At 35.5% G+C, this 26,171-nt stretch overlaps 1 protein-coding gene across 2 annotated transcripts; it reads left to right on the forward strand.

Moving 5' to 3' along the window:
- Nucleotides 1-415: 415 nt before the first annotated feature.
- Nucleotides 416-26,171, forward strand: LOC149137806 (C-type lectin BfL-2-like). Of its 2 annotated transcripts, XM_089360129.1 has the most exons (4): nt 416-1,084; nt 2,603-2,665; nt 18,086-18,259; nt 22,812-26,171. In XM_089360129.1, exons 1-4 carry the CDS (start codon nt 730-732, stop codon nt 23,048-23,050), a joined length of 831 nt encoding a protein of 276 aa, XP_089216255.1. In that variant the 5' UTR covers nt 416-729; the 3' UTR covers nt 23,051-26,171. The 2 variants fall into 2 exon arrangements, with proteins under 2 accessions (XP_089216255.1, XP_089216257.1); XM_089360131.1 differs by lacking the exon at nt 2,603-2,665 and having other exon boundaries at nt 452-1,084; nt 22,812-26,170.

Consider the following 26,171-nt stretch of genomic DNA (forward strand, 5'->3'; position numbering starts at 1 on the left):
TGTTGTCTCATTGTATTTAATATATATACATTCACACATGCACACGCACACACAAACATCACACACACACTCAAACATCACCTACACACACAAACATCACACACACACACACACATACACACACACACACACACACACACACACACACACACACACACACACACATATATATATATATATATATATATATATATATATATATATATATATATATGAATTATATATTTTTGTGTGCATTTGTGTTTAAGGAACAACACAAAATTTAATTGTTACAATCACTGCTCTACACTGCAGGTATAAACTTGTCTGTATGTATATTTCTATATACACACAAGCACACGCACTCATACACAGACATACGCACAAACATACACACAAACACGCTCGTACGCACAAGCGTGCACATACACACATACACACACAGAGACACACACACAAACACAAACACACACACACACACACACATACACACACACACACACACACTCACACTCACATATAATGACAAATTATTTTCTAGCATTGGCAGAAATTCATAGTTAGAGTGTCTCGCGGTTCAGTTTCTTTGCAGAGGCATTTTCACTTTGATTAATTTAAAAAAAAAAAGAACAAAACTAAAACGCAACGAAATATATGTAACTAGAGAAGTTTATTATGTATGAGACGTGGTAATTAATTCTCACTTGTAAACTGTCTGAAGTCCTATTTATCACAACTTAATACAGAAATATGTATTGGTTCTCAGTTAATCACGTCATTCGAAAAGTGGATCTTCAAGTAATTACTCTCTCAGTGCTATTATTGCAGATGTGCTTGGGCAGTAATGTAGCATGCAAAGATTATTATGGGACCCGTATTCACCCTTCTGTAACTGGCATTCCAGAAGCTGATATGTTGATTAACATGTCAAACATCCGATCAAATATTCGGTGCTTTTCTCTTTGTATGACATATTCCGAATGTGGTATGATTATTTACAGCGTTTCCGATGAAGTATGTATCCTACGTAAAATCAAGCAACTACCTGGTGCCACATCATTCATCGAAATTCCTCCAAACAGTATTTACACCATACTACAAGCTCGTGAGTAGTTTTCTTTTCATATTACAATAACCCCTCGCCATATCGCGGTTTATTACTTAAGCTTACATCGATTCCTCTGTGTTGGTGGTTTTGCATTTATAATAAAATAAATGTATACAAATTGTGAAAACAATTAAAAAAAAAATACAGTACAGTACTGTTTCTACTTCACGGATTTTCACTTATCTCGTGGTGTTTTGAAATGTAACACCCGCGATAGACGAAGGATTACTGTATTACTTTATATTTCACTTAATGTTAAACCCTGTTATTTTCTTATTGAAGACGATATTTGTGATCTGAGATAAAATTTACGTGTGTTTCTGGTAGGTCAACGATGGATTGTGCTATGAATATTGTTCAAGAATAATTTTGTTATTTTCATTTAAGCTTAATAATATCATCTTAACGTAATTTACAATGTATCTAGGCCTACACAAACTTGACTATATTTGTAAGGCATTAATTAGGATGTTTATTTCAATGCGATTTTGCTACTACCATATAGAGTCTATCTTTTGGTTCGTATTGTGCAAATGTATGTTAGAGAGAGAGAGAAAGAGAGAGAGAGAAAGAGAGAGAGAGAGAGAGAGAGAGAGAAAGAGAGAGAGAGAGAGCGTCTGTGTGCATGTGTCTTTTCGGTGTATGTATGAGCTTAGTGCGTGTAAGGTTTATATATAAAGTAACTTCTAGCTGTATATTTTGTAAAAAGCAGGTTTTTTTCTATAGATTAATTAAATGCAGCACAGAATTTTCTCAGTGAACTGTTCACGGTCTCAAAGCGACGAAAATATTTTGGCAAATTAAATTTAAATGTTGAAGTGGATCTGACGGTTTTTGTGTCACTTAAATGGCTTATAAACACCTTCCACGCTGCAACTGTTTTCGTTCCAGCACACGATATCAGATCAGGTCACTTGCTATGCAAGTACATCTCCGTAATTAAATGATTTCAACAGAAACTGGTTCTGTTATAATGTACGCTCACTAGTATGCATATATAAGATGTGCCTTCTGGTAATATATATCAAAATATTATAGTATCATCCACTATGTATTATAGTGTCAGCCTGTACAAAAGCCTTGGATGCAGAAGCCTTTTCTCTGATCAGTGGATTAAAACAGGGGCTCTCAAACAACTCGGCGGAAAAAATTCTAGGGTTCCATGAAATAAGGTGTCTTTATATAAAAATTAAATAAGTGTAATTTATGAAAGAAACGCTATACATAATTTTATTTAAAAAAACAGTCACTGTATTTTTTTGTGCGATGATGTTCTCTATCTTAAATAATTCTTGCTTCAGCTAATGTCTTATTATCATTAAAGTGGCAACAAGGATCGTCGCTAAAAGATAGTATAACTCAATCGACATTTTCGAAATATTGTATAAAGTTTCCGCAGGAAAATAATGAATGAGACATCTTGCTGTAATACGTCCACTCACATACACAACTACACATAAAACATACAGAATAGTTTTCTACGTTATTTGGCATTATTTAATTTAACATTGACAGGGCCGCTTGTAAAACAATTGATGATACCATCTGTAATCGTTGCTGTGAAGGGATCCTGTATAAGTAAGCATTTTATAATTGTTGATTTCAGGAACTGTCATGCATTACCTCTCTCCTCTTTTATTCTTTAGTTTGCACTCATTCTTAACGTTCTTTTCATTTACATGTTATTGTCATTGTTTTTCTTGAGAATTAGATGAATCCTGATCGAGGTATGATGAAAGACGTTCCCGCCAGATGTATGTATGTATGGATGTGTGTGTATGTATGTATATATATATATATATATATATATATATATATATATATATATATATATATATATATATATATATACAATATGTGTATATACATATGTATATATATATATATATATATATATATATATATATATATATATATATATATATATATATATGTCAGCCACATTTAAATGGCAAATATACTTCACTCTCTCTCTCTCTCTCTCTCTCTCTATATATATATATATATATATATATATATATATATATATATATATATAGAAGGTCTAGATTTAGATTCAAGATTGAATATGGTATTTATGTTTAGGCACCAGAATATAGTATGTCATGGTATTATATAAAAACCATTCCAAAAAACTAGGTGATCAAAAAATCAAAATAAGCAACACGGATTTCAAAGATGATTGCAGTACGCACGTTTCATGCTACTCCATTTATTTAAGTAATGCGAGCATTACATTAAATGCAATATGTAGAGCAATAGACATATTATAATTGTGGCAACATTTCAAATCCAAGTGGGAGGAAGAATACATGTATTCTTCCTCCCACTTGGATTTGAAATGTTGCCACAATTATAATATGTCTATTCTACTGTGATTTTCTGCATTTTTCTGCAGCTGAAGATTGCTCTACATATTGCATTTAATGTAGTGCTCGCATTACTTAAATAAATAGAGTAGCATGAAACGTGCGTACTGCAATCATCTTTGAAATCCATGTTGCTTGTTTTGATTTTATATATATATATATATATATATATATATATATATATATATATATATATATATATATATATATACATATATATATATATATGAGATACAGGGTATATTTAAACACATAAGAGGAATCCACTTACGGGATTCCTTACGCTAGAAAGAACAGCAAGGTTCTAGAACCACAAAATTAGGCATAAAATCCCGAAAGGAACTAAATGAAAAACTAAGGAGGAGCTGTGCCTGCGCAGTAGATTTGAAAAAGTTAGGATGTATAAATGGGAGGCATATAATTGATTGCTTCGTACTTATATATTTTAATCTAAGATGTACATGTTGAAAACGACTTCACATAGTAAATTATCTTATTTGCTAAACTAAAGTCAGAAACCAATTGGTCCAGGAATCTAGGTGGTAAAAGATTTCTTTTTCATTTTGTTCCTTTTGGGATTTTAACCCTAATTCTGTGGTTCTAAAACCTTGCTGTTCTTTCTAGCGTAAGGAATCCCATAAGTGGATTCCTCATATGCGTTTAAATATACATTGTATCTTATGCGTAATTAATGGTATTTGGACTAAATTTTTATACGCTTGTGATCTTCTGGTTTTTCGCCATGATCCTCTGTTGAAACTGCCCTATAACCGCTTCAAACCCGTTCTTCCATATTTTATATGTCTTCTCTAATTTTTCTCGGTCGGTCTTTTTTCCCATTTTCCCAATTTATTCTTAACCATTGCTCAGTTTTTCCTAAGATCTTGCCTTGTCCGCATTATGTCACTTTCAATGCGTCGTTTCCACCATGATTCCTTTGCTCCACCATTTTTGTTGTCTTACGTCGTAATTTTTCCTGAAGAAGTAGCGTAATAGCTCGGAGAATATTCCTTTTTTGTGTTATTTCCTCCGTCTGGATGTTTGGTATGGGAGTATTTATCTTTTGTGTTACTTTATATGTCATACTTCTATCTACCCTTCTCATATTCATGGGGATTTTTTTCTTCTGGAGCATTCATCAAGTCGGTGAGTCGTCTTTGAATTTCAAGTACTTCATTATATAGTTGGTTCAATTCCCCTGCATGTCCAGCCCTTCACAGTATCACAGTAACAGCTCCATCACCATTCCCTTGTTTCTCCTGTCTACTCTTCTCCCTGCTTTCAAATCCTACCTCTCTGTTTTCAACTCCGACCCTCCTTTGTCGCCCATCCAAAGGGTCTCTAAGACTCTCGATAATCCGAGATATTTCTACTCCAGTTAAATAACCGTTCCTCCTAATTACTCCCACTTGGTTCATTAGTTTATTTTCTGACATTGGATACCCGTCCTTTTCCATCCAAAATTTCAAGGAACGTCGGCCTACTCCACGACTTTTTTCCAGCTTTGCTCTTTCATGACATTCAATAACTGTATCCTACTCTTCCTTCGTCCATTTATGTCAGATTTTGCGCACACCGTGCATGTGATCTGTTGTGATATAACGACCGTCCGAGGCCAGATCACTTTCTTTGTTTCTTTTAGAGAAGCATTCTTATCTGTTGGCACTGATATATTAATTAGAAAACATTTTTTCTTGGTGATCTATGACAACTAAATACGGCCTATTGGCCTTAATTTCTCTATCTGTGTGTATTAGCATGTCCCAGAGTATGATTACTTTCTCATTGTCTGTGGCCTTTTATTATTATTATTATCATTATTATTATTATTATTATTATTATTATTATTATTATTATTATTATGTTGTCCTTTTTTTCTTCTTTCTTCAAATTTTCTCACATTTCTCGCCGAGTGTTTTCCGTACACCTAGGCCAGAGAAACTCGTTGTATGCGTTCCCAATTTACACACGCAAATTCACAGGTAAAACATGTATTTACCAAAAAAAAAAAAAGAAAAAAATCATGAATGGATGTTGCTTTCACAGCGATAATGCTCTTCTTAGTACATGAGTCATTCCAGTTAGCACGATTTTCTGCACTTCCTGTAGAGATGGTAAGCCTGGTATCATTTTCAAATAGGTTTCAGTACCTTTTTTTTATCATTCCTAGAGATCCTACGATCACTGGTATGGTAGTCGCCTTGAGATGCCACATTTTTTCAATTTCTATTAGCAAGTCTTTATATTTACTGATCTTGTCAAATTCTTTCGCCGCTATATTATGATCACAGGGAATACTCATATCAATTAATAAACACGTCTTCTTTGTCTGATCTTTTATAATAATATCCGGTTTATTAGCTTTTATAGTCTTGTCGGTATGTACGGGGAAGTCCCAGAGAATCGATACATTTTCTCACTCAGTCACAGCTTCAGGATGGTGTTTATACCATTTGTCAGCGCTTTTGATTTTATAATGCTGACATATTGTCCAGTGTAAATACTGGCCAACTCTGTCATGTCTTGCTTTATATTCTACAGGTGCTAACACTCTACACCCTGAGATTAGGTGGTCTATAGTTTCAATCGCATCATTTCAAAATCGGCATTTTGGGTCAGCTCCATTTTTTATCACATTGGCTTGGTAGTTCCGGGTTAATAAGCTTTGGTCTTGAGCAGCCAATATGAAATCTTCACTCTCTGCTTTTAGCCCTGAACTTCGTAACCACTGATGCGTGCGTTTCTGGTCGACATCAGCTTGTTTACTACGAGCCACATACTTGCCATGCAGAGGTTTCTGTTCCCATCTGCTAGCTAATTTTTCATGTGCTTTTGTCTTTGCAATTAATTTTATTTTCTTTGCAGTAGCAGTTGGCGCATTTCCTTCAACCTGATCAAGCTGGTGGGTATCTAAGAGTTCGGTAGCGAATTTTTTGCTCTCTTTCAGAATAGAGTGAAGTTTTTTTGGTCTTTCATGTTTTTCAACAAGTTTCAGCATCCAATCGTTGGTTGTTTCAAGGTATTTGGCCAGTCCGATTGTGGTGGTTTTGTACGTAAGTTCAAGCTGGATCAAGCCCCGACCTCCCTGAGCTCTGGGAAAGTAAAGACGATCCACGTCTGCCTTTGGATGGTGCATCTTATTACAAGTCAGTAGCTTGCGGATTTTTCTATCAATTTTGACTATTGGCCTTAATTTCTCTATCTGTGTGTATTGGCATGCCCCAGAGTATGATTACTTTCTCATTGTCTGTAGCCTTTTATTATTATTATTATTATTATTATTATTATTATTATTATTATTATTATTATTATTATTATTATTATTATTATTATTATTATTATTATTATTTAATGTTTGACTTTTGTCTTGCATTTGTACAAGTTGGATCCAAGTCTCACTCAGAGACCTCAAGAGACAACAAGTTAGAAGTTCATGTAGGTGTTATGCCTAGGGTACCATATATTTGGATTTGTACAGTTTTGTTCAAGTGGATGTTTAAGAAACCATAAGAAAATTATGTGTTTGCTTTAAAATTTGAGATCACATAGACAGTATTTTACGTAGGATATGGGCAGTTCCCATGGGCACTATCTTTTGAACTTCAGCCATTTTGGGGTTTCCTGGAATCTGATCTACCCTTCTCATATTCATGGGGATTTTTCCTTCTGGAGCATTCATCAAGTCGGTGGGTCGTCTTTGAATTTCAAGTACTTCATTATCTAGTTGGTTCAATTCCCCTGCATGTCCAGCCCTTCACAGTATCACAGTAACAGCTCCATCACCATTCCCTTGTTTCTCCTGACTACTCTTCTCCCTGCTTTCAAATTCTACCTCGCTGTTTTCAACTCCGACCATCCTTTGTCGCCCATCCAAAGGGTTTCTAAGTTTCACGATAATCCGAGATATTTCTACTCCAGTTAAATAACCGTTCCTCCTAATTACTCCCACTTGGTTCATTAGTTTATTTTCTGACATTGGATACCCGTCCTTTTCCATCCAAAATTTCAAGGAACGTCGGCCTACTCCACGACTTTTTTCCAGCTTTGCTCTTTCATGACATTCAATAACTGTATCCTACTCTTCCTTCGTCCATTTATGTCAGATTTTGCGCACACCGTGCATGTGATCTGTTGTGATATAACGACCGTCCGAGGCCAGATCACTTTCTTTGTTTCTTTTAGAGAAGCATTCTTATCTGTTGGCACTGATATATTAATTAGAAAACATTTTTTCTTGGTGATCTATGACAACTAAATACGGCCTATTGGCCTTAATTTCTCTATCTGTGTGTATTAGCATGTCCCAGAGTATGATTACTTTCTCATTGTCTGTGGCCTTTTATTATTATTATTATCATTATTATTATTATTATTATTATTATTATTATTATTATTATTATTATTATTATTATGTTGTCCTTTTTTTCTTCTTTCTTCAAATTTTCTCACATTTCTCGCCGAGTGTTTTCCGTACACCTAGGCCAGAGAAACTCGTTGTATGCGTTCCCAATTTACACACGCAAATTCACAGGTAAAACATGTATTTACCAAAAAAAAAAAAAGAAAAAAATCATGAATGGATGTTGCTTTCACAGCGATAATGCTCTTCTTAGTACATGAGTCATTCCAGTTAGCACGATTTTCTGCACTTCCTGTAGAGATGGTAAGCCTGGTATCATTTTCAAATAGGTTTCAGTACCTTTTTTTTATCATTCCTAGAGATCCTACGATCACTGGTATGGTAGTCGCCTTGAGATGCCACATTTTTTCAATTTCTATTAGCAAGTCTTTATATTTACTGATCTTGTCAAATTCTTTCGCCGCTATATTATGATCACAGGGAATACTCATATCAATTAATAAACACGTCTTCTTTGTCTGATCTTTTATAATAATATCCGGTTTATTAGCTTTTATAGTCTTGTCGGTATGTACGGGGAAGTCCCAGAGAATCGATACATTTTCTCACTCAGTCACAGCTTCAGGATGGTGTTTATACCATTTGTCAGCGCTTTTGATTTTATAATGCTGACATATTGTCCAGTGTAAATACTGGCCAACTCTGTCATGTCTTGCTTTATATTCTACAGGTGCTAACACTCTACACCCTGAGATTAGGTGGTCTATAGTTTCAATCGCATCATTTCAAAATCGGCATTTTGGGTCAGCTCCATTTTTTATCACATTGGCTTGGTAGTTCCGGGTTAATAAGCTTTGGTCTTGAGCAGCCAATATGAAATCTTCACTCTCTGCTTTTAGCCCTGAACTTCGTAACCACTGATGCGTGCGTTTCTGGTCGACATCAGCTTGTTTACTACGAGCCACATACTTGCCATGCAGAGGTTTCTGTTCCCATCTGCTAGCTAATTTTTCATGTGCTTTTGTCTTTGCAATTAATTTTATTTTCTTTGCAGTAGCAGTTGGCGCATTTCCTTCAACCTGATCAAGCTGGTGGGTATCTAAGAGTTCGGTAGCGAATTTTTTGCTCTCTTTCAGAATAGAGTGAAGTTTTTTTGGTCTTTCATGTTTTTCAACAAGTTTCAGCATCCAATCGTTGGTTGTTTCAAGGTATTTGGCCAGTCCGATTGTGGTGGTTTTGTACGTAAGTTCAAGCTGGATCAAGCCCCGACCTCCCTGAGCTCTGGGAAAGTAAAGACGATCCACGTCTGCCTTTGGATGGTGCATCTTATTACAAGTCAGTAGCTTGCGGATTTTTCTATCAATTTTGACTATTGGCCTTAATTTCTCTATCTGTGTGTATTGGCATGCCCCAGAGTATGATTACTTTCTCATTGTCTGTAGCCTTTTATTATTATTATTATTATTATTATTATTATTATTATTATTATTATTATTATTATTATTATTATTATTATTATTATTATTATTATTATTATTATTATTATTATTATTATTATTATTTAATGTTTGACTTTTGTCTTGCATTTGTACAAGTTGGATCCAAGTCTCACTCAGAGACCTCAAGAGACAACAAGTTAGAAGTTCATGTAGGTGTTATGCCTAGGGTACCATATATTTGGATTTGTACAGTTTTGTTCAAGTGGATGTTTAAGAAACCATAAGAAAATTATGTGTTTGCTTTAAAATTTGAGATCACATAGACAGTATTTTACGTAGGATATGGGCAGTTCCCATGGGCACTATCTTTTGAACTTCAGCCATTTTGGGGTTTCCTGGAATCTGATCTACCCTTCTCATATTCATGGGGATTTTTCCTTCTGGAGCATTCATCAAGTCGGTGGGTCGTCTTTGAATTTCAAGTACTTCATTATCTAGTTGGTTCAATTCCCCTGCATGTCCAGCCCTTCACAGTATCACAGTAACAGCTCCATCACCATTCCCTTGTTTCTCCTGACTACTCTTCTCCCTGCTTTCAAATTCTACCTCGCTGTTTTCAACTCCGACCATCCTTTGTCGCCCATCCAAAGGGTTTCTAAGTTTCACGATAATCCGAGATATTTCTACTCCAGTTAAATAACCGTTCCTCCTAATTACTCCCACTTGGTTCATTAGTTTATTTTCTGACATTGGATACCCGTCCTTTTCCATCCAAAATTTCAAGGAACGTCGGCCTACTCCACGACTTTTTTCCAGCTTTGCTCTTTCATGACATTCAATAACTGTATCCTACTCTTCCTTCGTCCATTTATGTCAGATTTTGCGCACACCGTGCATGTGATCTGTTGTGATATAACGACCGTCCGAGGCCAGATCACTTTCTTTGTTTCTTTTAGAGAAGCATTCTTATCTGTTGGCACTGATATATTAATTAGAAAACATTTTTTCTTGGTGATCTATGACAACTAAATACGGCCTATTGGCCTTAATTTCTCTATCTGTGTGTATTAGCATGTCCCAGAGTATGATTACTTTCTCATTGTCTGTGGCCTTTTATTATTATTATTATCATTATTATTATTATTATTATTATTATTATTATTATTATTATTATTATGTTGTCCTTTTTTTCTTCTTTCTTCAAATTTTCTCACATTTCTCGCCGAGTGTTTTCCGTACACCTAGGCCAGAGAAACTCGTTGTATGCGTTCCCAATTTACACACGCAAATTCACAGGTAAAACATGTATTTACCAAAAAAAAAAAAAGAAAAAAATCATGAATGGATGTTGCTTTCACAGCGATAATGCTCTTCTTAGTACATGAGTCATTCCAGTTAGCACGATTTTCTGCACTTCCTGTAGAGATGGTAAGCCTGGTATCATTTTCAAATAGGTTTCAGTACCTTTTTTTTATCATTCCTAGAGATCCTACGATCACTGGTATGGTAGTCGCCTTGAGATGCCACATTTTTTCAATTTCTATTAGCAAGTCTTTATATTTACTGATCTTGTCAAATTCTTTCGCCGCTATATTATGATCACAGGGAATACTCATATCAATTAATAAACACGTCTTCTTTGTCTGATCTTTTATAATAATATCCGGTTTATTAGCTTTTATAGTCTTGTCGGTATGTACGGGGAAGTCCCAGAGAATCGATACATTTTCTCACTCAGTCACAGCTTCAGGATGGTGTTTATACCATTTGTCAGCGCTTTTGATTTTATAATGCTGACATATTGTCCAGTGTAAATACTGGCCAACTCTGTCATGTCTTGCTTTATATTCTACAGGTGCTAACACTCTACACCCTGAGATTAGGTGGTCTATAGTTTCAATCGCATCATTTCAAAATCGGCATTTTGGGTCAGCTCCATTTTTTATCACATTGGCTTGGTAGTTCCGGGTTAATAAGCTTTGGTCTTGAGCAGCCAATATGAAATCTTCACTCTCTGCTTTTAGCCCTGAACTTCGTAACCACTGATGCGTGCGTTTCTGGTCGACATCAGCTTGTTTACTACGAGCCACATACTTGCCATGCAGAGGTTTCTGTTCCCATCTGCTAGCTAATTTTTCATGTGCTTTTGTCTTTGCAATTAATTTTATTTTCTTTGCAGTAGCAGTTGGCGCATTTCCTTCAACCTGATCAAGCTGGTGGGTATCTAAGAGTTCGGTAGCGAATTTTTTGCTCTCTTTCAGAATAGAGTGAAGTTTTTTTGGTCTTTCATGTTTTTCAACAAGTTTCAGCATCCAATCGTTGGTTGTTTCAAGGTATTTGGCCAGTCCGATTGTGGTGGTTTTGTACGTAAGTTCAAGCTGGATCAAGCCCCGACCTCCCTGAGCTCTGGGAAAGTAAAGACGATCCACGTCTGCCTTTGGATGGTGCATCTTATTACAAGTCAGTAGCTTGCGGATTTTTCTATCAATTTTGACTATTGGCCTTAATTTCTCTATCTGTGTGTATTGGCATGCCCCAGAGTATGATTACTTTCTCATTGTCTGTAGCCTTTTATTATTATTATTATTATTATTATTATTATTATTATTATTATTATTATTATTATTATTATTATTATTATTATTATTATTATTATTATTATTATTATTATTATTATTATTATTATTTAATGTTTGACTTTTGTCTTGCATTTGTACAAGTTGGATCCAAGTCTCACTCAGAGACCTCAAGAGACAACAAGTTAGAAGTTCATGTAGGTGTTATGCCTAGGGTACCATATATTTGGATTTGTACAGTTTTGTTCAAGTGGATGTTTAAGAAACCATAAGAAAATTATGTGTTTGCTTTAAAATTTGAGATCACATAGACAGTATTTTACGTAGGATATGGGCAGTTCCCATGGGCACTATCTTTTGAACTTCAGCCATTTTGGGGTTTCCTGGAATCTGATCTACCCTTCTCATATTCATGGGGATTTTTCCTTCTGGAGCATTCATCAAGTCGGTGGGTCGTCTTTGAATTTCAAGTACTTCATTATCTAGTTGGTTCAATTCCCCTGCATGTCCAGCCCTTCACAGTATCACAGTAACAGCTCCATCACCATTCCCTTGTTTCTCCTGACTACTCTTCTCCCTGCTTTCAAATTCTACCTCGCTGTTTTCAACTCCGACCATCCTTTGTCGCCCATCCAAAGGGTTTCTAAGTTTCACGATAATCCGAGATATTTCTACTCCAGTTAAATAACCGTTCCTCCTAATTACTCCCACTTGGTTCATTAGTTTATTTTCTGACATTGGATACCCGTCCTTTTCCATCCAAAATTTCAAGGAACGTCGGCCTACTCCACGACTTTTTTCCAGCTTTGCTCTTTCATGACATTCAATAACTGTATCCTACTCTTCCTTCGTCCATTTATGACAGATTTTGCGTACACCGTGCATGTGATCTGTTGTGATATAACGACCGTCCGAGGCCAGATCACTTTCTTTGTTTCTTTTAGAGAAGCATTCTTATCTGTTGGCACTGATATATTAATTAGAAAACATTTTTTCTTGGTGATCTCTGACAACTAAATACGGCCTATTGGCCTTAATTTCTCTATCTGTGTGTATTAGCATGTCCCAGAGTATGATTACTTTCTCATTGTCTGTGGCCTTTTATTATTATTATTATTATTATTATTATTATTATTATTATTATTATTATGTCGTCTTTTTTTTCTTCTTTCTTCAAATTTTCTCACATTTCTCGCCGAGTGTTTTCCGTACACCTAGGCCAGAGAAACTCGTTGTATGCGTTCCCAATTTACACACGCAAATTCACAGGTAAAACATGTATTTACCAAAAAAAAAAAAAGAAAAAATTCATGAATGGATGTTGCTTTCACAGCGATAATGCTCTTCTTAGTACATGAGTCATTCCAGTTAGCACGATTTTCTGCACTTCCTGTAGAGATGGTAAGCCTGGTATCATTTTCAAATAGGTTTCAGTACCTTTTTTTATCATTCCTAGAGATCCTACAATCACTGGTATGGTAGTCGCCTTGAGGTGCCACATTTTTTCAATTTCTATTAGCAAGTCTTTATATTTACTGATCTTGTCAAATTCTTTCGCCGCTATATTATGATCACAGGGAATACTCATATCAATTAATAAAGACGTCTTCTTTGTCTGATCTTTTATAATAATATCCGGTTTATTAGCTTTTATAGTCTTGTCGGTATGTACGGGGAAGTCCCAGAGAATCGATACATTTTCTCACTCAGTCACAGCTTCAGGATGGTGTTTATACCATTTGTCAGCGCTTTTGATTTTATAATGCTGACATATTGTCCAGTGTAAATACTGGCCAACTCTGTCATGTCTTGCTTTATATTCTACAGGTGCTAACACTCTACACCCTGAGATTAGGTGGTCTATAGTTTCAATCGCATCATTACAAAATCGGCATTTTGGGTCAGCTCCATTTTTTATCACATTGGCTTGGTAGTTCCGGGTTAATAAGCTTTGGTCTTGAGCAGCCAATATGAAATCTTCACTCTCTGCTTTTAGCCCTGAACTTCGTAACCACTGATGCGTGCGTTTCTGATCGACATCAGCTTGTTTGCTACGAGCCACATACTTGCCATGCAGAGGTTTCTGTTCCCATCTGCTAGCTAATTTTTCATGTGCTTTTGTCTTTGCAATTAATTTTCTTTTCTTTGCAGCAGCAGTTGGCGCATTTCCTTCAACCTGATCAAGCTGGTGGGTATCTAAGAGTTCGGTAGCGAATTTTTTGCTCTCTTTCAGAATAGAGTGAAGTTTTTTTGGTCTTTCATGTTTTTCAACAAGTTTCAGCATCCAATCGTTGGTTGTTTCAAGGTATTTGGCCAGTCCGATTGTGGTGGTTTTGTACGTAAGTTCAAGCTGGATCAAGCCTCGACCTCCCTGAGCTCTGGGAAAGTAAAGACGATCCACGTCTGCCTTTGGATGGTGCATCTTATTACAAGTCAGTAGCTTGCGGATTTTTCTATCAATTTTGACTATTTCACTGGTATTCCAGTAAAGCACATTGAAGCTATAAAGAACAACTGGGACTGCTAAGGAATTTATGGCTAACACCTTATTATAAGCATTCAGCTCAGACTTCAGAACTGCTCGAACTCTTCTATAACATTCCTTCCTAACCTTCTCTTTCATGCTTGCATGCTGGATACCAGAGCCTTCATTTATTCCTAGGTATTTATAGGTTTGTTCCTGCTCAAGTTCTTTTATTACTGTTTCGACATCTAATTCTATTGAACTTGATTTTACTAGTTTCCCTTTTTTAAAAGTGGCTTTGGCACACTTTTCAAGGCCAAACTCCATCCCGATATCATCACTGAATCCTTTCACAGTATGTAATAGTCCCTGAAGCTCTTCATCATCTTTGCCATATAGCTTTAAATCATCCATATAAAATAGATGGCTTATTTTCTTGTCAATTTTGTAGCCATACCCTGTTCTATTCAGTTCACTTGAGAGTGGTATCAGTGCTATGCAGAAAATTAGTGGTGAGAGCGAGTCACCCTGAAAAATGCCACAGTTTATGCTAATATTGTTTGAGTGCAATACTCCATTAGCATGATATAATTGCAGCTTCGTGTTCCATAGTGACATATTATACTTTAAAAAATCTCAAATCACAGGAGAAATTTTGAAAATGTCCAGCGATTTCAGAATCCACGCATGTGGTATGCTGTCAAAGGCTTTTTTATAATCAATCCATGAAGAGCTGAGATTTCTGCGCTTGTTATGGCAGTTCTCAAGGACCATGCGATTAATTAAGAGCTGATCTTTGCATCCGCATGAGCTTCGTCTGCATCCTTTTTGTTCAGTGGGAAAGAGGTTATTCTCTTCCATAAGCGTATATGTTTTCTCCACTCGAATAGATGTCAAAATCTTATAGGTAGTAGACAAACATGTTAAAGGCCGGTAGCTTTTTGGGTCTTTGGCTTCGTTATTTTTCGGGAGGAGGTAAGTAATTCCTTTTGCCATGTAATGAGGAGTTCTTTCTGGGTCTTTCATAATGCTATTAAATAGTATTACTAACATTTTGTGTGCGGACGAGAGTGATGAGAGCCAGAAATTTGGTACTCTATCAATACCAGGGGATTTCCACTTATGAGCCTTCGTTAGTGCCCTCCTTAGGTCGGCGATTGAGATGTCTTCCCATACCTGTTCTTGTAGATTTCTATATTATTATTATTATTATTATTATTATTATTATTATTATTATTATTATTATTATTATTATTATTATTATTATTATTATTATTTTATGTTTGACTTTTGTTTTGCATTTGTACAAGTTGGATCCAAGTCTCACCCAGAGACCTCAAGAGACAACAAGTTAGAAGTTCATGTAGGTGTTATGCCTAGGGTACCATATATTTGGATTTGTACAGTTTTGTTCAAGTGAATGTTTAAGAAACCATAAGAAAATTATGTGTTTGCTTTAAAATTTGAGATCACATAGACAGTATTTTACGTAGGATATGGGCAGTTCCCATGAGCACTATCTTTTGAACTTCAGCCATTTTGGGGTTTTCTGGAATCTGATCTAGGTAGTAATCAGCCCGTTTCGCTGTCATTCCCAGGGCACCTATGACAATAGGTATTGTTTTCGTCTTCAGATTCCACATTTTGCTAATTTCTATTTCAAGATCTTTATATTTGCTCAGTTTTTGGTAGGTCTTGACAGATACGTTTATATCGATTGGGACAGTCATATCAATGAGGAGGCATGATTTTTGTCTGAAGTCTTTCAGTATGATGTCTGGCCTATTTGCGTCTATCTTTCTGTCAGTTTGAATGGTGAAGTTCCAGAGGAGTGCAATGTGATCATTTTCAAGTACTGGGGGTGGTTTGTGTTCCCACCAGTTTTTATCATGGGGCAAGTCCAGGTTTTTGCATATTACCCAGTGAATATATTGTGCAGCTCTATCATGCCTGTTGTTATTATTATTATTATTATTATCATTATCATCATTATCATCATCATCATCAACGTCGTCATCATCATCATCATCATCATCATCATCATCATCACCATCATCATTATTATTATTATCATTATTATTATTATTATTATTATTATTATTATTATTATCATTATCATTATCATCATCCTCATCATCATCATCATCATCATCATCATCATCATCATCATTATTATTATTATTATTATTATTATTATTATTATTATTATTATCATTATTATTATCATTATTATTATTATTATTATTATCATTATCATTATCATTATCATTATCATTATCATCATCATCATCATCATCATCATCATCATCATCATCATCATCATCATCATCATCATTATCATTATTATCATTATTATTATTATTGTTAATGAAATATGAAATAGCAGTTTGGCAATGCGCATTATGAACCACATATATTGAACTTAAGAGTCTAGTGTATTTGCCAGTAGACTGCGATTTAGGAAAGGTAGAGAATGCTTTCTCGAAGCACTGGATGTCAAAATACTTGAAAGTCATAAACAGAGGCGAAATAACATATCTCTAATCCTATCTAGGAGTGATGGACATCTGTGTTTCGCCATTTTTGTGGTTTATCAACGTCACGTGCCCGATTACGATTGGGGATAAATTATTTCGCCACTCCATGGCTTATATGTATATCGCGTACGAATTACGTGCATGTGATGTACATATACATTCAGTGCATGTGGATCAGAATGATTATAATCTATAACACAAGAGCTGCTTCTATTTTACATTTCAATTTATACTTGCATATGCATGGCCGCACATAGTGTGCACGCTGTATGCATTTAAGTCGTGAACATGCCAAATAATTTATCTCCGATCCTGATCGGGTACGTGATGTTGGTAGGCCACTAAAATGGTGAAACATCGATCCCCACCCCTCTTTGATGGGATTAAAGATGAGTTATCTCACCTGTCCATGACTTTCAAGTACTTTAACACCCGGCCCTTAAAGAAAGTATAAAATTATTACCTTCTAATTAGCAGGAATATTTTCCTGCAGCTTGATGATAATAAGTTTCCTCGAATTTCCAGAATATTCCTTAAGATTCTTGAAGAGTACGGAATAATAGGTTTCTTTCAATCTACAATGGTTGTCTGCATTCTTATATCCTTCTTGCTCTTTCGTGTGTTGTTTTGAATGCACTTCTTTACGACGGGAATTTCTTCAATATGCAATCTGTTACTAATACACTTTTAAGCGAATAAAGTGAAATTGGGTGGAATTTGAATTCAGTGATTTAAAGCAGAAAAAATATTACAAGTTAATTTATCCTATGATCTACTGATTCCTTCTCAAGCCCCCCATCAATTAAAATTAATGATGCAGCATCCTGTTTCTATACACGTTCATTAAGAGGCGAGAAGTATCAAAATAGGTGATGAGAATACAAAATTGTTTATGAGTATACATTTCTAACCTTAATGGATGAAATATTGACTGGTCACAATGTCCTGTTGTACATTGAGGAATAAGAGATTTAACACGTAAGAACTACGTGCATGAGAGGTGGACAGAGTGCTGTCGAAAAGAAAATTCTAGAAAGAGATTTGTTATGTATGCAAAATCGAAACTGAAAGGGAACTGTCTATCAATTCTACCTGCCAGTGTACAATTACGAATCAGTTTTATTTGAGGTGTACTAGGTAAGAAACGATATTTCTAAATCAGTTAAATGTTAATGGCAGCCTGAAATTAATATAAGTTATTTCTTTTCCAAAAAATCTAACACATGAAACATATTTTCCTTGTCTTTTTATAGCTGAATGCCCAACGTCAGCCGGCTATACTTACCAACCAGAACTTAGATTATGTTTTCGAATAAGTTCTAAGAAACTATCATGGAATGACGCTGCAGACGTTTGCAATAATGATCGAGGACAACTTATCCACCTGAAAAATATAAAAATGATGCATTATCTACAAAGCATATTGGGTGAGTAACAATTTATTATTTTATACACACTCTTACACATAACATGGTCACTCTCTCACTCCCCCTCTCTCACTCCCCGTCACTCACTCCTCCTCTCTCACTCCCCCTCTCTCACTCCCCCTCTATCACTCCTCCTCTCACTCTCCCTCTTTCCCTCACCCTCTCGTTCACTCTCCCTCTCTCACTCCCCCTCTCTCACTCCCCTCTCTCACCCCTCAGTCTCTCTTTCCTTCTCTCTCCCCCTTCTTCCCCTCTTCCTTTCTCCCCTTCTCATTCTCTCACATGCACACAGAAACATACACACGAACGTCTCAAGATACAGCTAATGTCATAAACTCTAACTGTTTAATAAAATTATTAATTTAAATATTCTACCATTTTGCAAATAACATTCCGTTTTACTTCTACCTTTTCCTTGATTTGCACTCAGTGGTTATTTGATTTACGACAAGAAAATACACACACTTTTGCTGCAATACCGACTGCAATCATCTAATTTTTAAACATATATTTTTAAAGAATTATAATACACCAGCAAAGACACTCGGCGTTGCTCGGGATTAAAATGACATACTTTTTAATTGATGACAATGTTCATATAATATCATCAAAATAAATTACTTTATAAATTTTGATTTTGGTGCTAATCAATATGTTAATAATTATAGTTGAACGGTAGAGTCGATTAAATTTAGCAACAAATACAGTTGAATAGTCCTATCAAACTCTAGTAATATGAATGACTGAAATTGTTCAGTTTAGCATTCATATGGAAACAGACGAAATAAATAATTTACCCGGTATATTGGTTAGCTCAACACACTTCATTAGCAAATAATTTGCACCGAATTTTGATGAACATAAACGTGGAAAACGTTAAAATATTTCTTTACCGTTACTGAAATTGTCTTGTTACTGGGATCGAGGAATGAATTTCTGATTCTAGTTTACTGACGTACATAACAAGAAATCAATTTAAATAAATATATACGATAGGATATGATTCATTGAAGAGTTCGTAATTATGTCTAACATAGGCACAAAACCTAAAATTTGAGGCGGATGACTTGTGGTATGTTACACTGACCGCTAGAACAAACACTGCGAGTTATTTTCAAAATTCTAATGTTTCTGTCTATCGGACGAACTGGCAGAGGAAATCATAATATGTGAATATGTGTGAAGTTTTCTTCCGTAGTTTCTGTGAAAGTAACAAATAATATTACACATTATTATTTGTAGTCTATTTAATGATGTTCCCTCCCTCTCTTAATAACAATTAATGTTATAACTCAATATTCTATGAAACTATCAAAACAGAGAAAAAAGAATAATTAGAAATATAATTATAGCAGTAAATGGTTGTTGTTTTTTGATAACATTTATATTCCACATTAGTCATGAGCAACTGGACTCTCCTTTCCTTGGCCCTTCAGTATGTGATCTTGTACTTTAAGATTGTCAAATATAATGCTTTTCGAGACATCAGTGTTGTTCGACTGGCTAGAATTAACAGTTGGATTATCTTTAAGTGACATCTACCGTCACAAAAGGTCACATAGGTCCTCATCTAGATAATGATGAACTAAAGGACGGATGGGGTCGTGAATATGATATCTTTCATATTAAGTTATCGCATTGTTCAGGACAAGCCCATGCAACAACGACTACTGCTGCAGCTGCTTCTACTACTACTACTACTACTACTACTACGTTAATAAATTAAATTTCTGAACATGTACTTAGCATTCAGGTTCAAAACGAAGAAAATGCGATTATGTTTCATATTATTTGTAATTTTATACTATTGAAACACATTACTGATTGTCCTAGGAGAAATAATTACTAATGTTGTGAGACAGATTTAAGGCTAAGTAAAACTGTTTTAAAAAGCTATTATTACTCTTTGTTATTCTAAAATATGATGAATTTCATTGACACAGAACATTTACTGTACATAAGCAAATTTGTAAATGCAATCGCGTTATTATTTTTTTTATAAAGAAAATCTATTTCAATTTCCATCTCTCAATATAATCATCTTATTTATTTACTATGGAAAAATCGTACTCCACTAAAATATATTAGACAAATTTACTTTTATTCATGTAAATCTTCTATAGATAAATGGCTCTGCCTATTTCGATAACCTAATAATTATCAAGTCTATAGAAGCAGGGTATTCGGACTGAATTTCACGAGTTTTTACCTATTCACTTTTCAAAACAGTTTGATATATTGGTGAACAGTCAACAGCGTTTGAGAACTTTAAAGATTAAATTTGTAGTTCCGAAAACTTTAACAGCTGACATATTGGAATGGAAACCATCTTAATAATTGAAAAGAATTGCTCGTATCATGATGATTCAGAGCGGTCTCAAAATGCCGATTTCATAACTTCTGATCTAATCTCTGTGGGTAATGTAAAGGCGTAAAGGCGTTACATAGACATCATGAAAACGGGGTTACCCCAAAATGTGATAGTCTTTGGGTGTTTCCAGTAAGGGTGACCTGATGCCCGCTACAACTTTCAACAGTGCCTAAGACACAATTCACGCGCCAATGTCAAACTGCTGGAGAGTGTGTCATACCTTGGCTGAAGAGGGTTCTCTTGGAAAGCCATATGTGTGGCAGCAGGATTCGTCTCCTTGCTATATATCCTGAAAAATTTAAAGTGGTTGTCGAAGAATATCTACGACTTCATCATCCCTAATTTCTGGGGTCCTAATTTCCCCAATTGTATTCCAACGTGTTACAATGCTTAAGGGGTGGTTGAGAAAGGCACCAACCACTCCACCCGCAGCACCAAGGCCTAACTGATAATCAAGATCAAGAGAGGTCTTCGAAGTCATTCCCAAGTACGCATTGAGGAACGCATATCTCAAATCTTGGGCCTGCTTTTAGTCCGTGGTGGAAGCGGAGGGCGTTATTTTGAGTAAACTTTTATCTGCTAGCTATAATCTAGTTTATATATTTTTACAAAGGTTTTTAACATTTTATTTTTCGAAAGGAATCTGTGTTTTACTTTCATTTTATGCAAACTATCAAATTTAACTCGAACATTCTGTATATAGATTTCCGATTTTTACTCAAAGATTTGAGGAGCAAAATTCAATTAAATCGACTCTAGTAGAGTACCTGTTATTTTATCGACATTAGAGAGAAGAAAAATCTAAGCCCAACCTAAGTTCAAATAAAATCCTGTCGGCAAAATCTGAAACCCGGATGTAAAATGTTGTAGTTTATAGCCAAAAGGATTTGTTGTTAACCTGTATTTTTCTATTTTGATTTTGCAAATTACCGTGTTTTGTATACATTAGTTATGATAATGATAAGGAATACATTTTTGTTTTAGTAAAATTACAGTTCAATGACTGAAATCAGTAAACATCAATGTTGGGATTACTAGTTTTATTTTACCTGTAACAGGTCTATTTGCATTAGAAGCGTGGAAATGGGTTTATGAAAATAGAAACTACATTGTGGGTATTGCTTTAGCCAGTCATACCGATTTTCAAACTTTTTTCAATCTAAGGCACACCGAATTAGGTTCAATACGATAGTCCATTAAATTTTCAAATCTTAGATACGTATTTACTTAAGTATGTTTGCATGTATAAGTATTATTTTAAAAAAGTGATTGAGACGTGCATTTCATTTTGCCACGTTTCAAAATCTTTAGCATTTCTCTATTACCCATCCCCACGAATAATAAAAAAAAAAACACGGGGCACACTAGCGGATGATATGAAGGTTTTAAGTGTGTTGCAGCTCAGTGTGTGAAAATATCTACACTGAGTGATTATTTGCGGTTGTTCGAAACGCGTAATATTGTTCAGGGCGAAAGGCTTAGCGGTATTTCGTCTGCCGTGACGTTCTGAGTTTAAATTCCGCCGAGGTCGACTTTGCCTTTCATCCTTTCGGGGTCGATAAATTAAGTACCAGTTACGCACTGGTGTCGATGTAATCGACTTAATCCCTCTGTCTGTCCGTGTTTGTCCCCTCTGTGTGTAGCCCCTTGTGGGCAGTAAAGAAATAGTAATATTGTTCAGGGAAGCGCAATGGCCAAGTGGTTAGGGCAGCGGACTTACAGTCGGAGGATCGCAGTTTCGATTTCTAGACCGGGCGTGGTGTGTGTCTATTGAGCGAAAATGCCTAAAGCTACACGAAGCACCGGCGAGGGGTTGGGTGGTGACCCCTCTTGTACTCTTTCGCCCCAACTTTTTCTCACTCTTTCTTCCTGTTTCTTTGGTAAAAAGCCGCGATGGACTGGCGTCACGTCCAGCTGGGGGGAACTTATACGCCATGGAAACCGGAAAACCGGCACTGTGCTCCACAAGAGACTAAGAGGATTCCCCCACCAATAGTCCAGAATGCATTATATTGGCAAAAATAAGGCAGACTGTCATGATTGATCACGTCTAAACTGGGGCTTAGCATCTACAATAACAAGAGTAACAAAAAGATACTCTAATGGTCAAACATACATAAAATTATACGGTTTTCCGAGCTGATTCTTTTTCTGTATGTCTAACGTTTTTTTTTCTTTCAGGAAATTGGCCAGACGAGAATTTCTATTTTGGATTGTGTAGAGACATTAGCAAAGACGTCTTTCTGTGGCAGAATGGAGAAGCACCTACGTATGATTTCTGGATGACGGATAGACCTGACAACTCTGGAGGCGATCAGCACTGTGTAATTTTAGACCACAGAAGTAATCACAGGTGGAATGATGAAAATTGCGATTGGGCGGGCGGTGAGAGATATATATGCGAGATAGTTATACGATAAATGTGTAGCTGAAAGAACCGTAATTACACAAGCACACACAAACACATACACGCACGCAACACACACACACACACACACACACATAACGAGGTAAAGACCCCTTTCGGTCATGAATGACCATGGAATTGCACCTAGAAACTTACTCTCTGAGGTACAAGTCTTGGCAAGGTTGTTTGTAGAAGACTAGCAGTCGCCATGGATACTATCCTCCCCTCCCCATGCCACTGATATTATCCAAGGGAAAGGCAAATGCTGATACAGCTTGGTACCAGTGACATAACAACTCATTTCTACAGCTGAATGAACTAGAGCAAGATTAAATGAGTTGCCTTCAAAGAAATCGAACCCTGGACTTATTTTTTGTAAGCTTGATGCTTATTCTATCTGTCTCTTCTACTGAACCGCTAGGTAACGGGGACGTAAATACACCAACATCGTTTGTCAAATGATGCATTGGGGTAGATAAAAACAGACCCAAACACACACAGATATATTAAAGTATATTTGCCAACATAATGTGGCTGTCCTGGAAGGGACGATGTTGCAGGACAGCCACATTACGCTGGCAAATAGTCTTTACTTAAAAGAGCTGTTACTGAATATAACTTTTTGTGAGATTTAGAAATAACAATACATATATATTGTATACGGTGACGGGTTTTACAATGCTGTGAATAATAATAATGGTATTTATATAAGCCTACCGAGATCACCGTGCAATGACTAAGGAAAATAGTCTAATAATGGGGCATATAAGCCCTCGACTGAAAAAAAGAGACTTACCTACCTGCGTAAGACGTGAACGCACATCTATCTGTTAACGCTACTAAGTGTGTTACCATTACACCAGCAAATTAACCTCCCGCTGTCAATCAGGTTTAAGAACCATATTAGTTCGTAGTTCAATGTTTACATTATTTACATTATTTACATTCAACGGATATTTGTCCTCATCTTGTTTGTTGTTAACACAACAAACAAAATGAGGACAAATATTTGTTGAATGCAAATAATGAAAATAATGCATATAATTTCTCATCTCCTAAATATAGAACTGTAGTTCGAAGTTGTTTTCTAAACAAACTCTCTATGTGCTTTCGTTGCAAGTGGGTTTGTAAACGGCGCCGGGTTTTACAATTCTGTAAATAATAATAATAATGGTATTCAAATAAGCCTAAAGCTTACAGCGATCACCGTGCAATGACTAAGGAAAATAGTCTAATAACGGAGCATATAAGCCCTCGACAGAATAAGTAGGCTTCTCTGAACATACGTATATGTATATATATATATATATATATATATATATATATATATATATATATATATATATACGATGAGCTTCTTTCAGTTTCTGTCTACGAAATCTACTCACAAAGCTTTGGTCACCCGAGGATATAATAGAAGACACTGACCCAAGATGTCACGCAGGGGCCTGTTCCCGGAATCATGTCGTTGGGAAGCAAGCTTCTTACCATACAGCCACGCCTGCGCCTATATATACATAATAGATAGATAGATAAACAGTATATAATATATATATATATACATTCACTTACACACACAAGCACAAACACACATACACACACATACACACACACACACACACACACACACACACACACACACACACACACACACACACACACGCCAGCTGAGTATCCTGACGCTGCTGGGAATATTTTCACAAAAGAATATATTGCCGGACTTTCGGAATAGCAAGCCAAAATAAGTTGTATTTTCCAAGCTGTTTTTTTTTTCAATACACCCTTGAAAATGATGAAGGAAAACTTTTTATGAAAAAAACACATTTTAAAATGTTATTCATCTCCCCGCCTCCTGGCCGATTGTGTGTTTTCTTTTTCCACTACTCGTTCTATAAGAAATGTTTTTGCTTTGGCCATTTCTTTTCTTTTCTGCACTCTCCATTTAAAAAAGGTGAGAAAAGTCTTGAAGGTTCAAAACAAATTTTGAAATCAACGATTGCCATTAAAATTCTCACTCTCTTTATTTTGAAATTTAATTTTAGCAAAATAAGATTTTGTTTTTCATTTTATTCCCCATTAACATTGCTCATAAATCCTACAATTTCGGCTTTTTTCGAAAATATTATCATCATTTTAAGATACAGCCAGTCTGGATCTGCAATTTGTTTCTGTTTATAATTTCAAAAAAGTTTTCAGACGAAAAGGTATGTGAGTTAAGGGAGATTTAGCTGTTGTTTAAGCACATCCCATGAAAATCTGGGACCTTCTGCGTTTAGTTATTGCGTGTATTGGTGTGTTTTTTTTTTATATTGTACTCTCAGTGAACACATTTTATGGAATGATGCCTCGGTGGTTCATCGCTACGATTTAAGCAATAATAATAATAAAAAATATATTAATTTCTAATCCCTCATCCCGCACTAAGCGAGTGCAAGTGTGTGTGTATGTGTGTATGAATGTGTGTGCGTCTGTGCGTACGTAGTTGAGTAGGTGCCTGCATATGTCTGTAAAAACAAACATTTACTAATAGCAAAGTGTGCTATTAAGATAAATTACCTTTTACATACCTTCGTCGCCTTAATAAAATTCTTTACACATATGCACGCACTCACACAGACAAATATACACACACTCAGCGTGAGCTATATGTTTTTTATAGAGAGTGAGAGACAGAGTGTGATAAATATATTGAGTGAGGGTGAACGTTTACCATGAGAAACACGAAAAAAAGAAAACATAGACAGAAAAATATTTTCTGATGTCACTGATTTTGAAGTTTTAGAATTAAGTGAAATGTTTCAAACTTGTTATGTTGATGTACTATTTGACGCCGAATCAACGTTTCTGATTAATTTAGCCTGGAAAATTTTAGTAAAATGGTTGTGAGGTTTGAAGTTTGCTTATTTTTATTTAGTCAGAGGGTTCGTGCGTAAAAGCTGTCCTAAAATGAAAGTAAACATTAGAAGTTTTATTCAGAATGAAAGCAATACGTGAGATAATACATATACAGACGGAGTGATAAAGAGTTTGGTAACTAATACAGAGAAAAATATTGTGGGTGATAGATAGACTTCTCGGTTTAAATATTGAGTTACTTTTATTGATATATATATATATATATATATATATATATA

The sequence above is a fragment of the Octopus bimaculoides genome, chromosome 1 (genome assembly GCF_046866305.1).
Source record: "Octopus bimaculoides isolate indiv1 chromosome 1, ASM4686630v1, whole genome shotgun sequence".
NCBI lineage: Eukaryota > Metazoa > Mollusca > Cephalopoda > Octopoda > Octopodidae > Octopus > Octopus bimaculoides.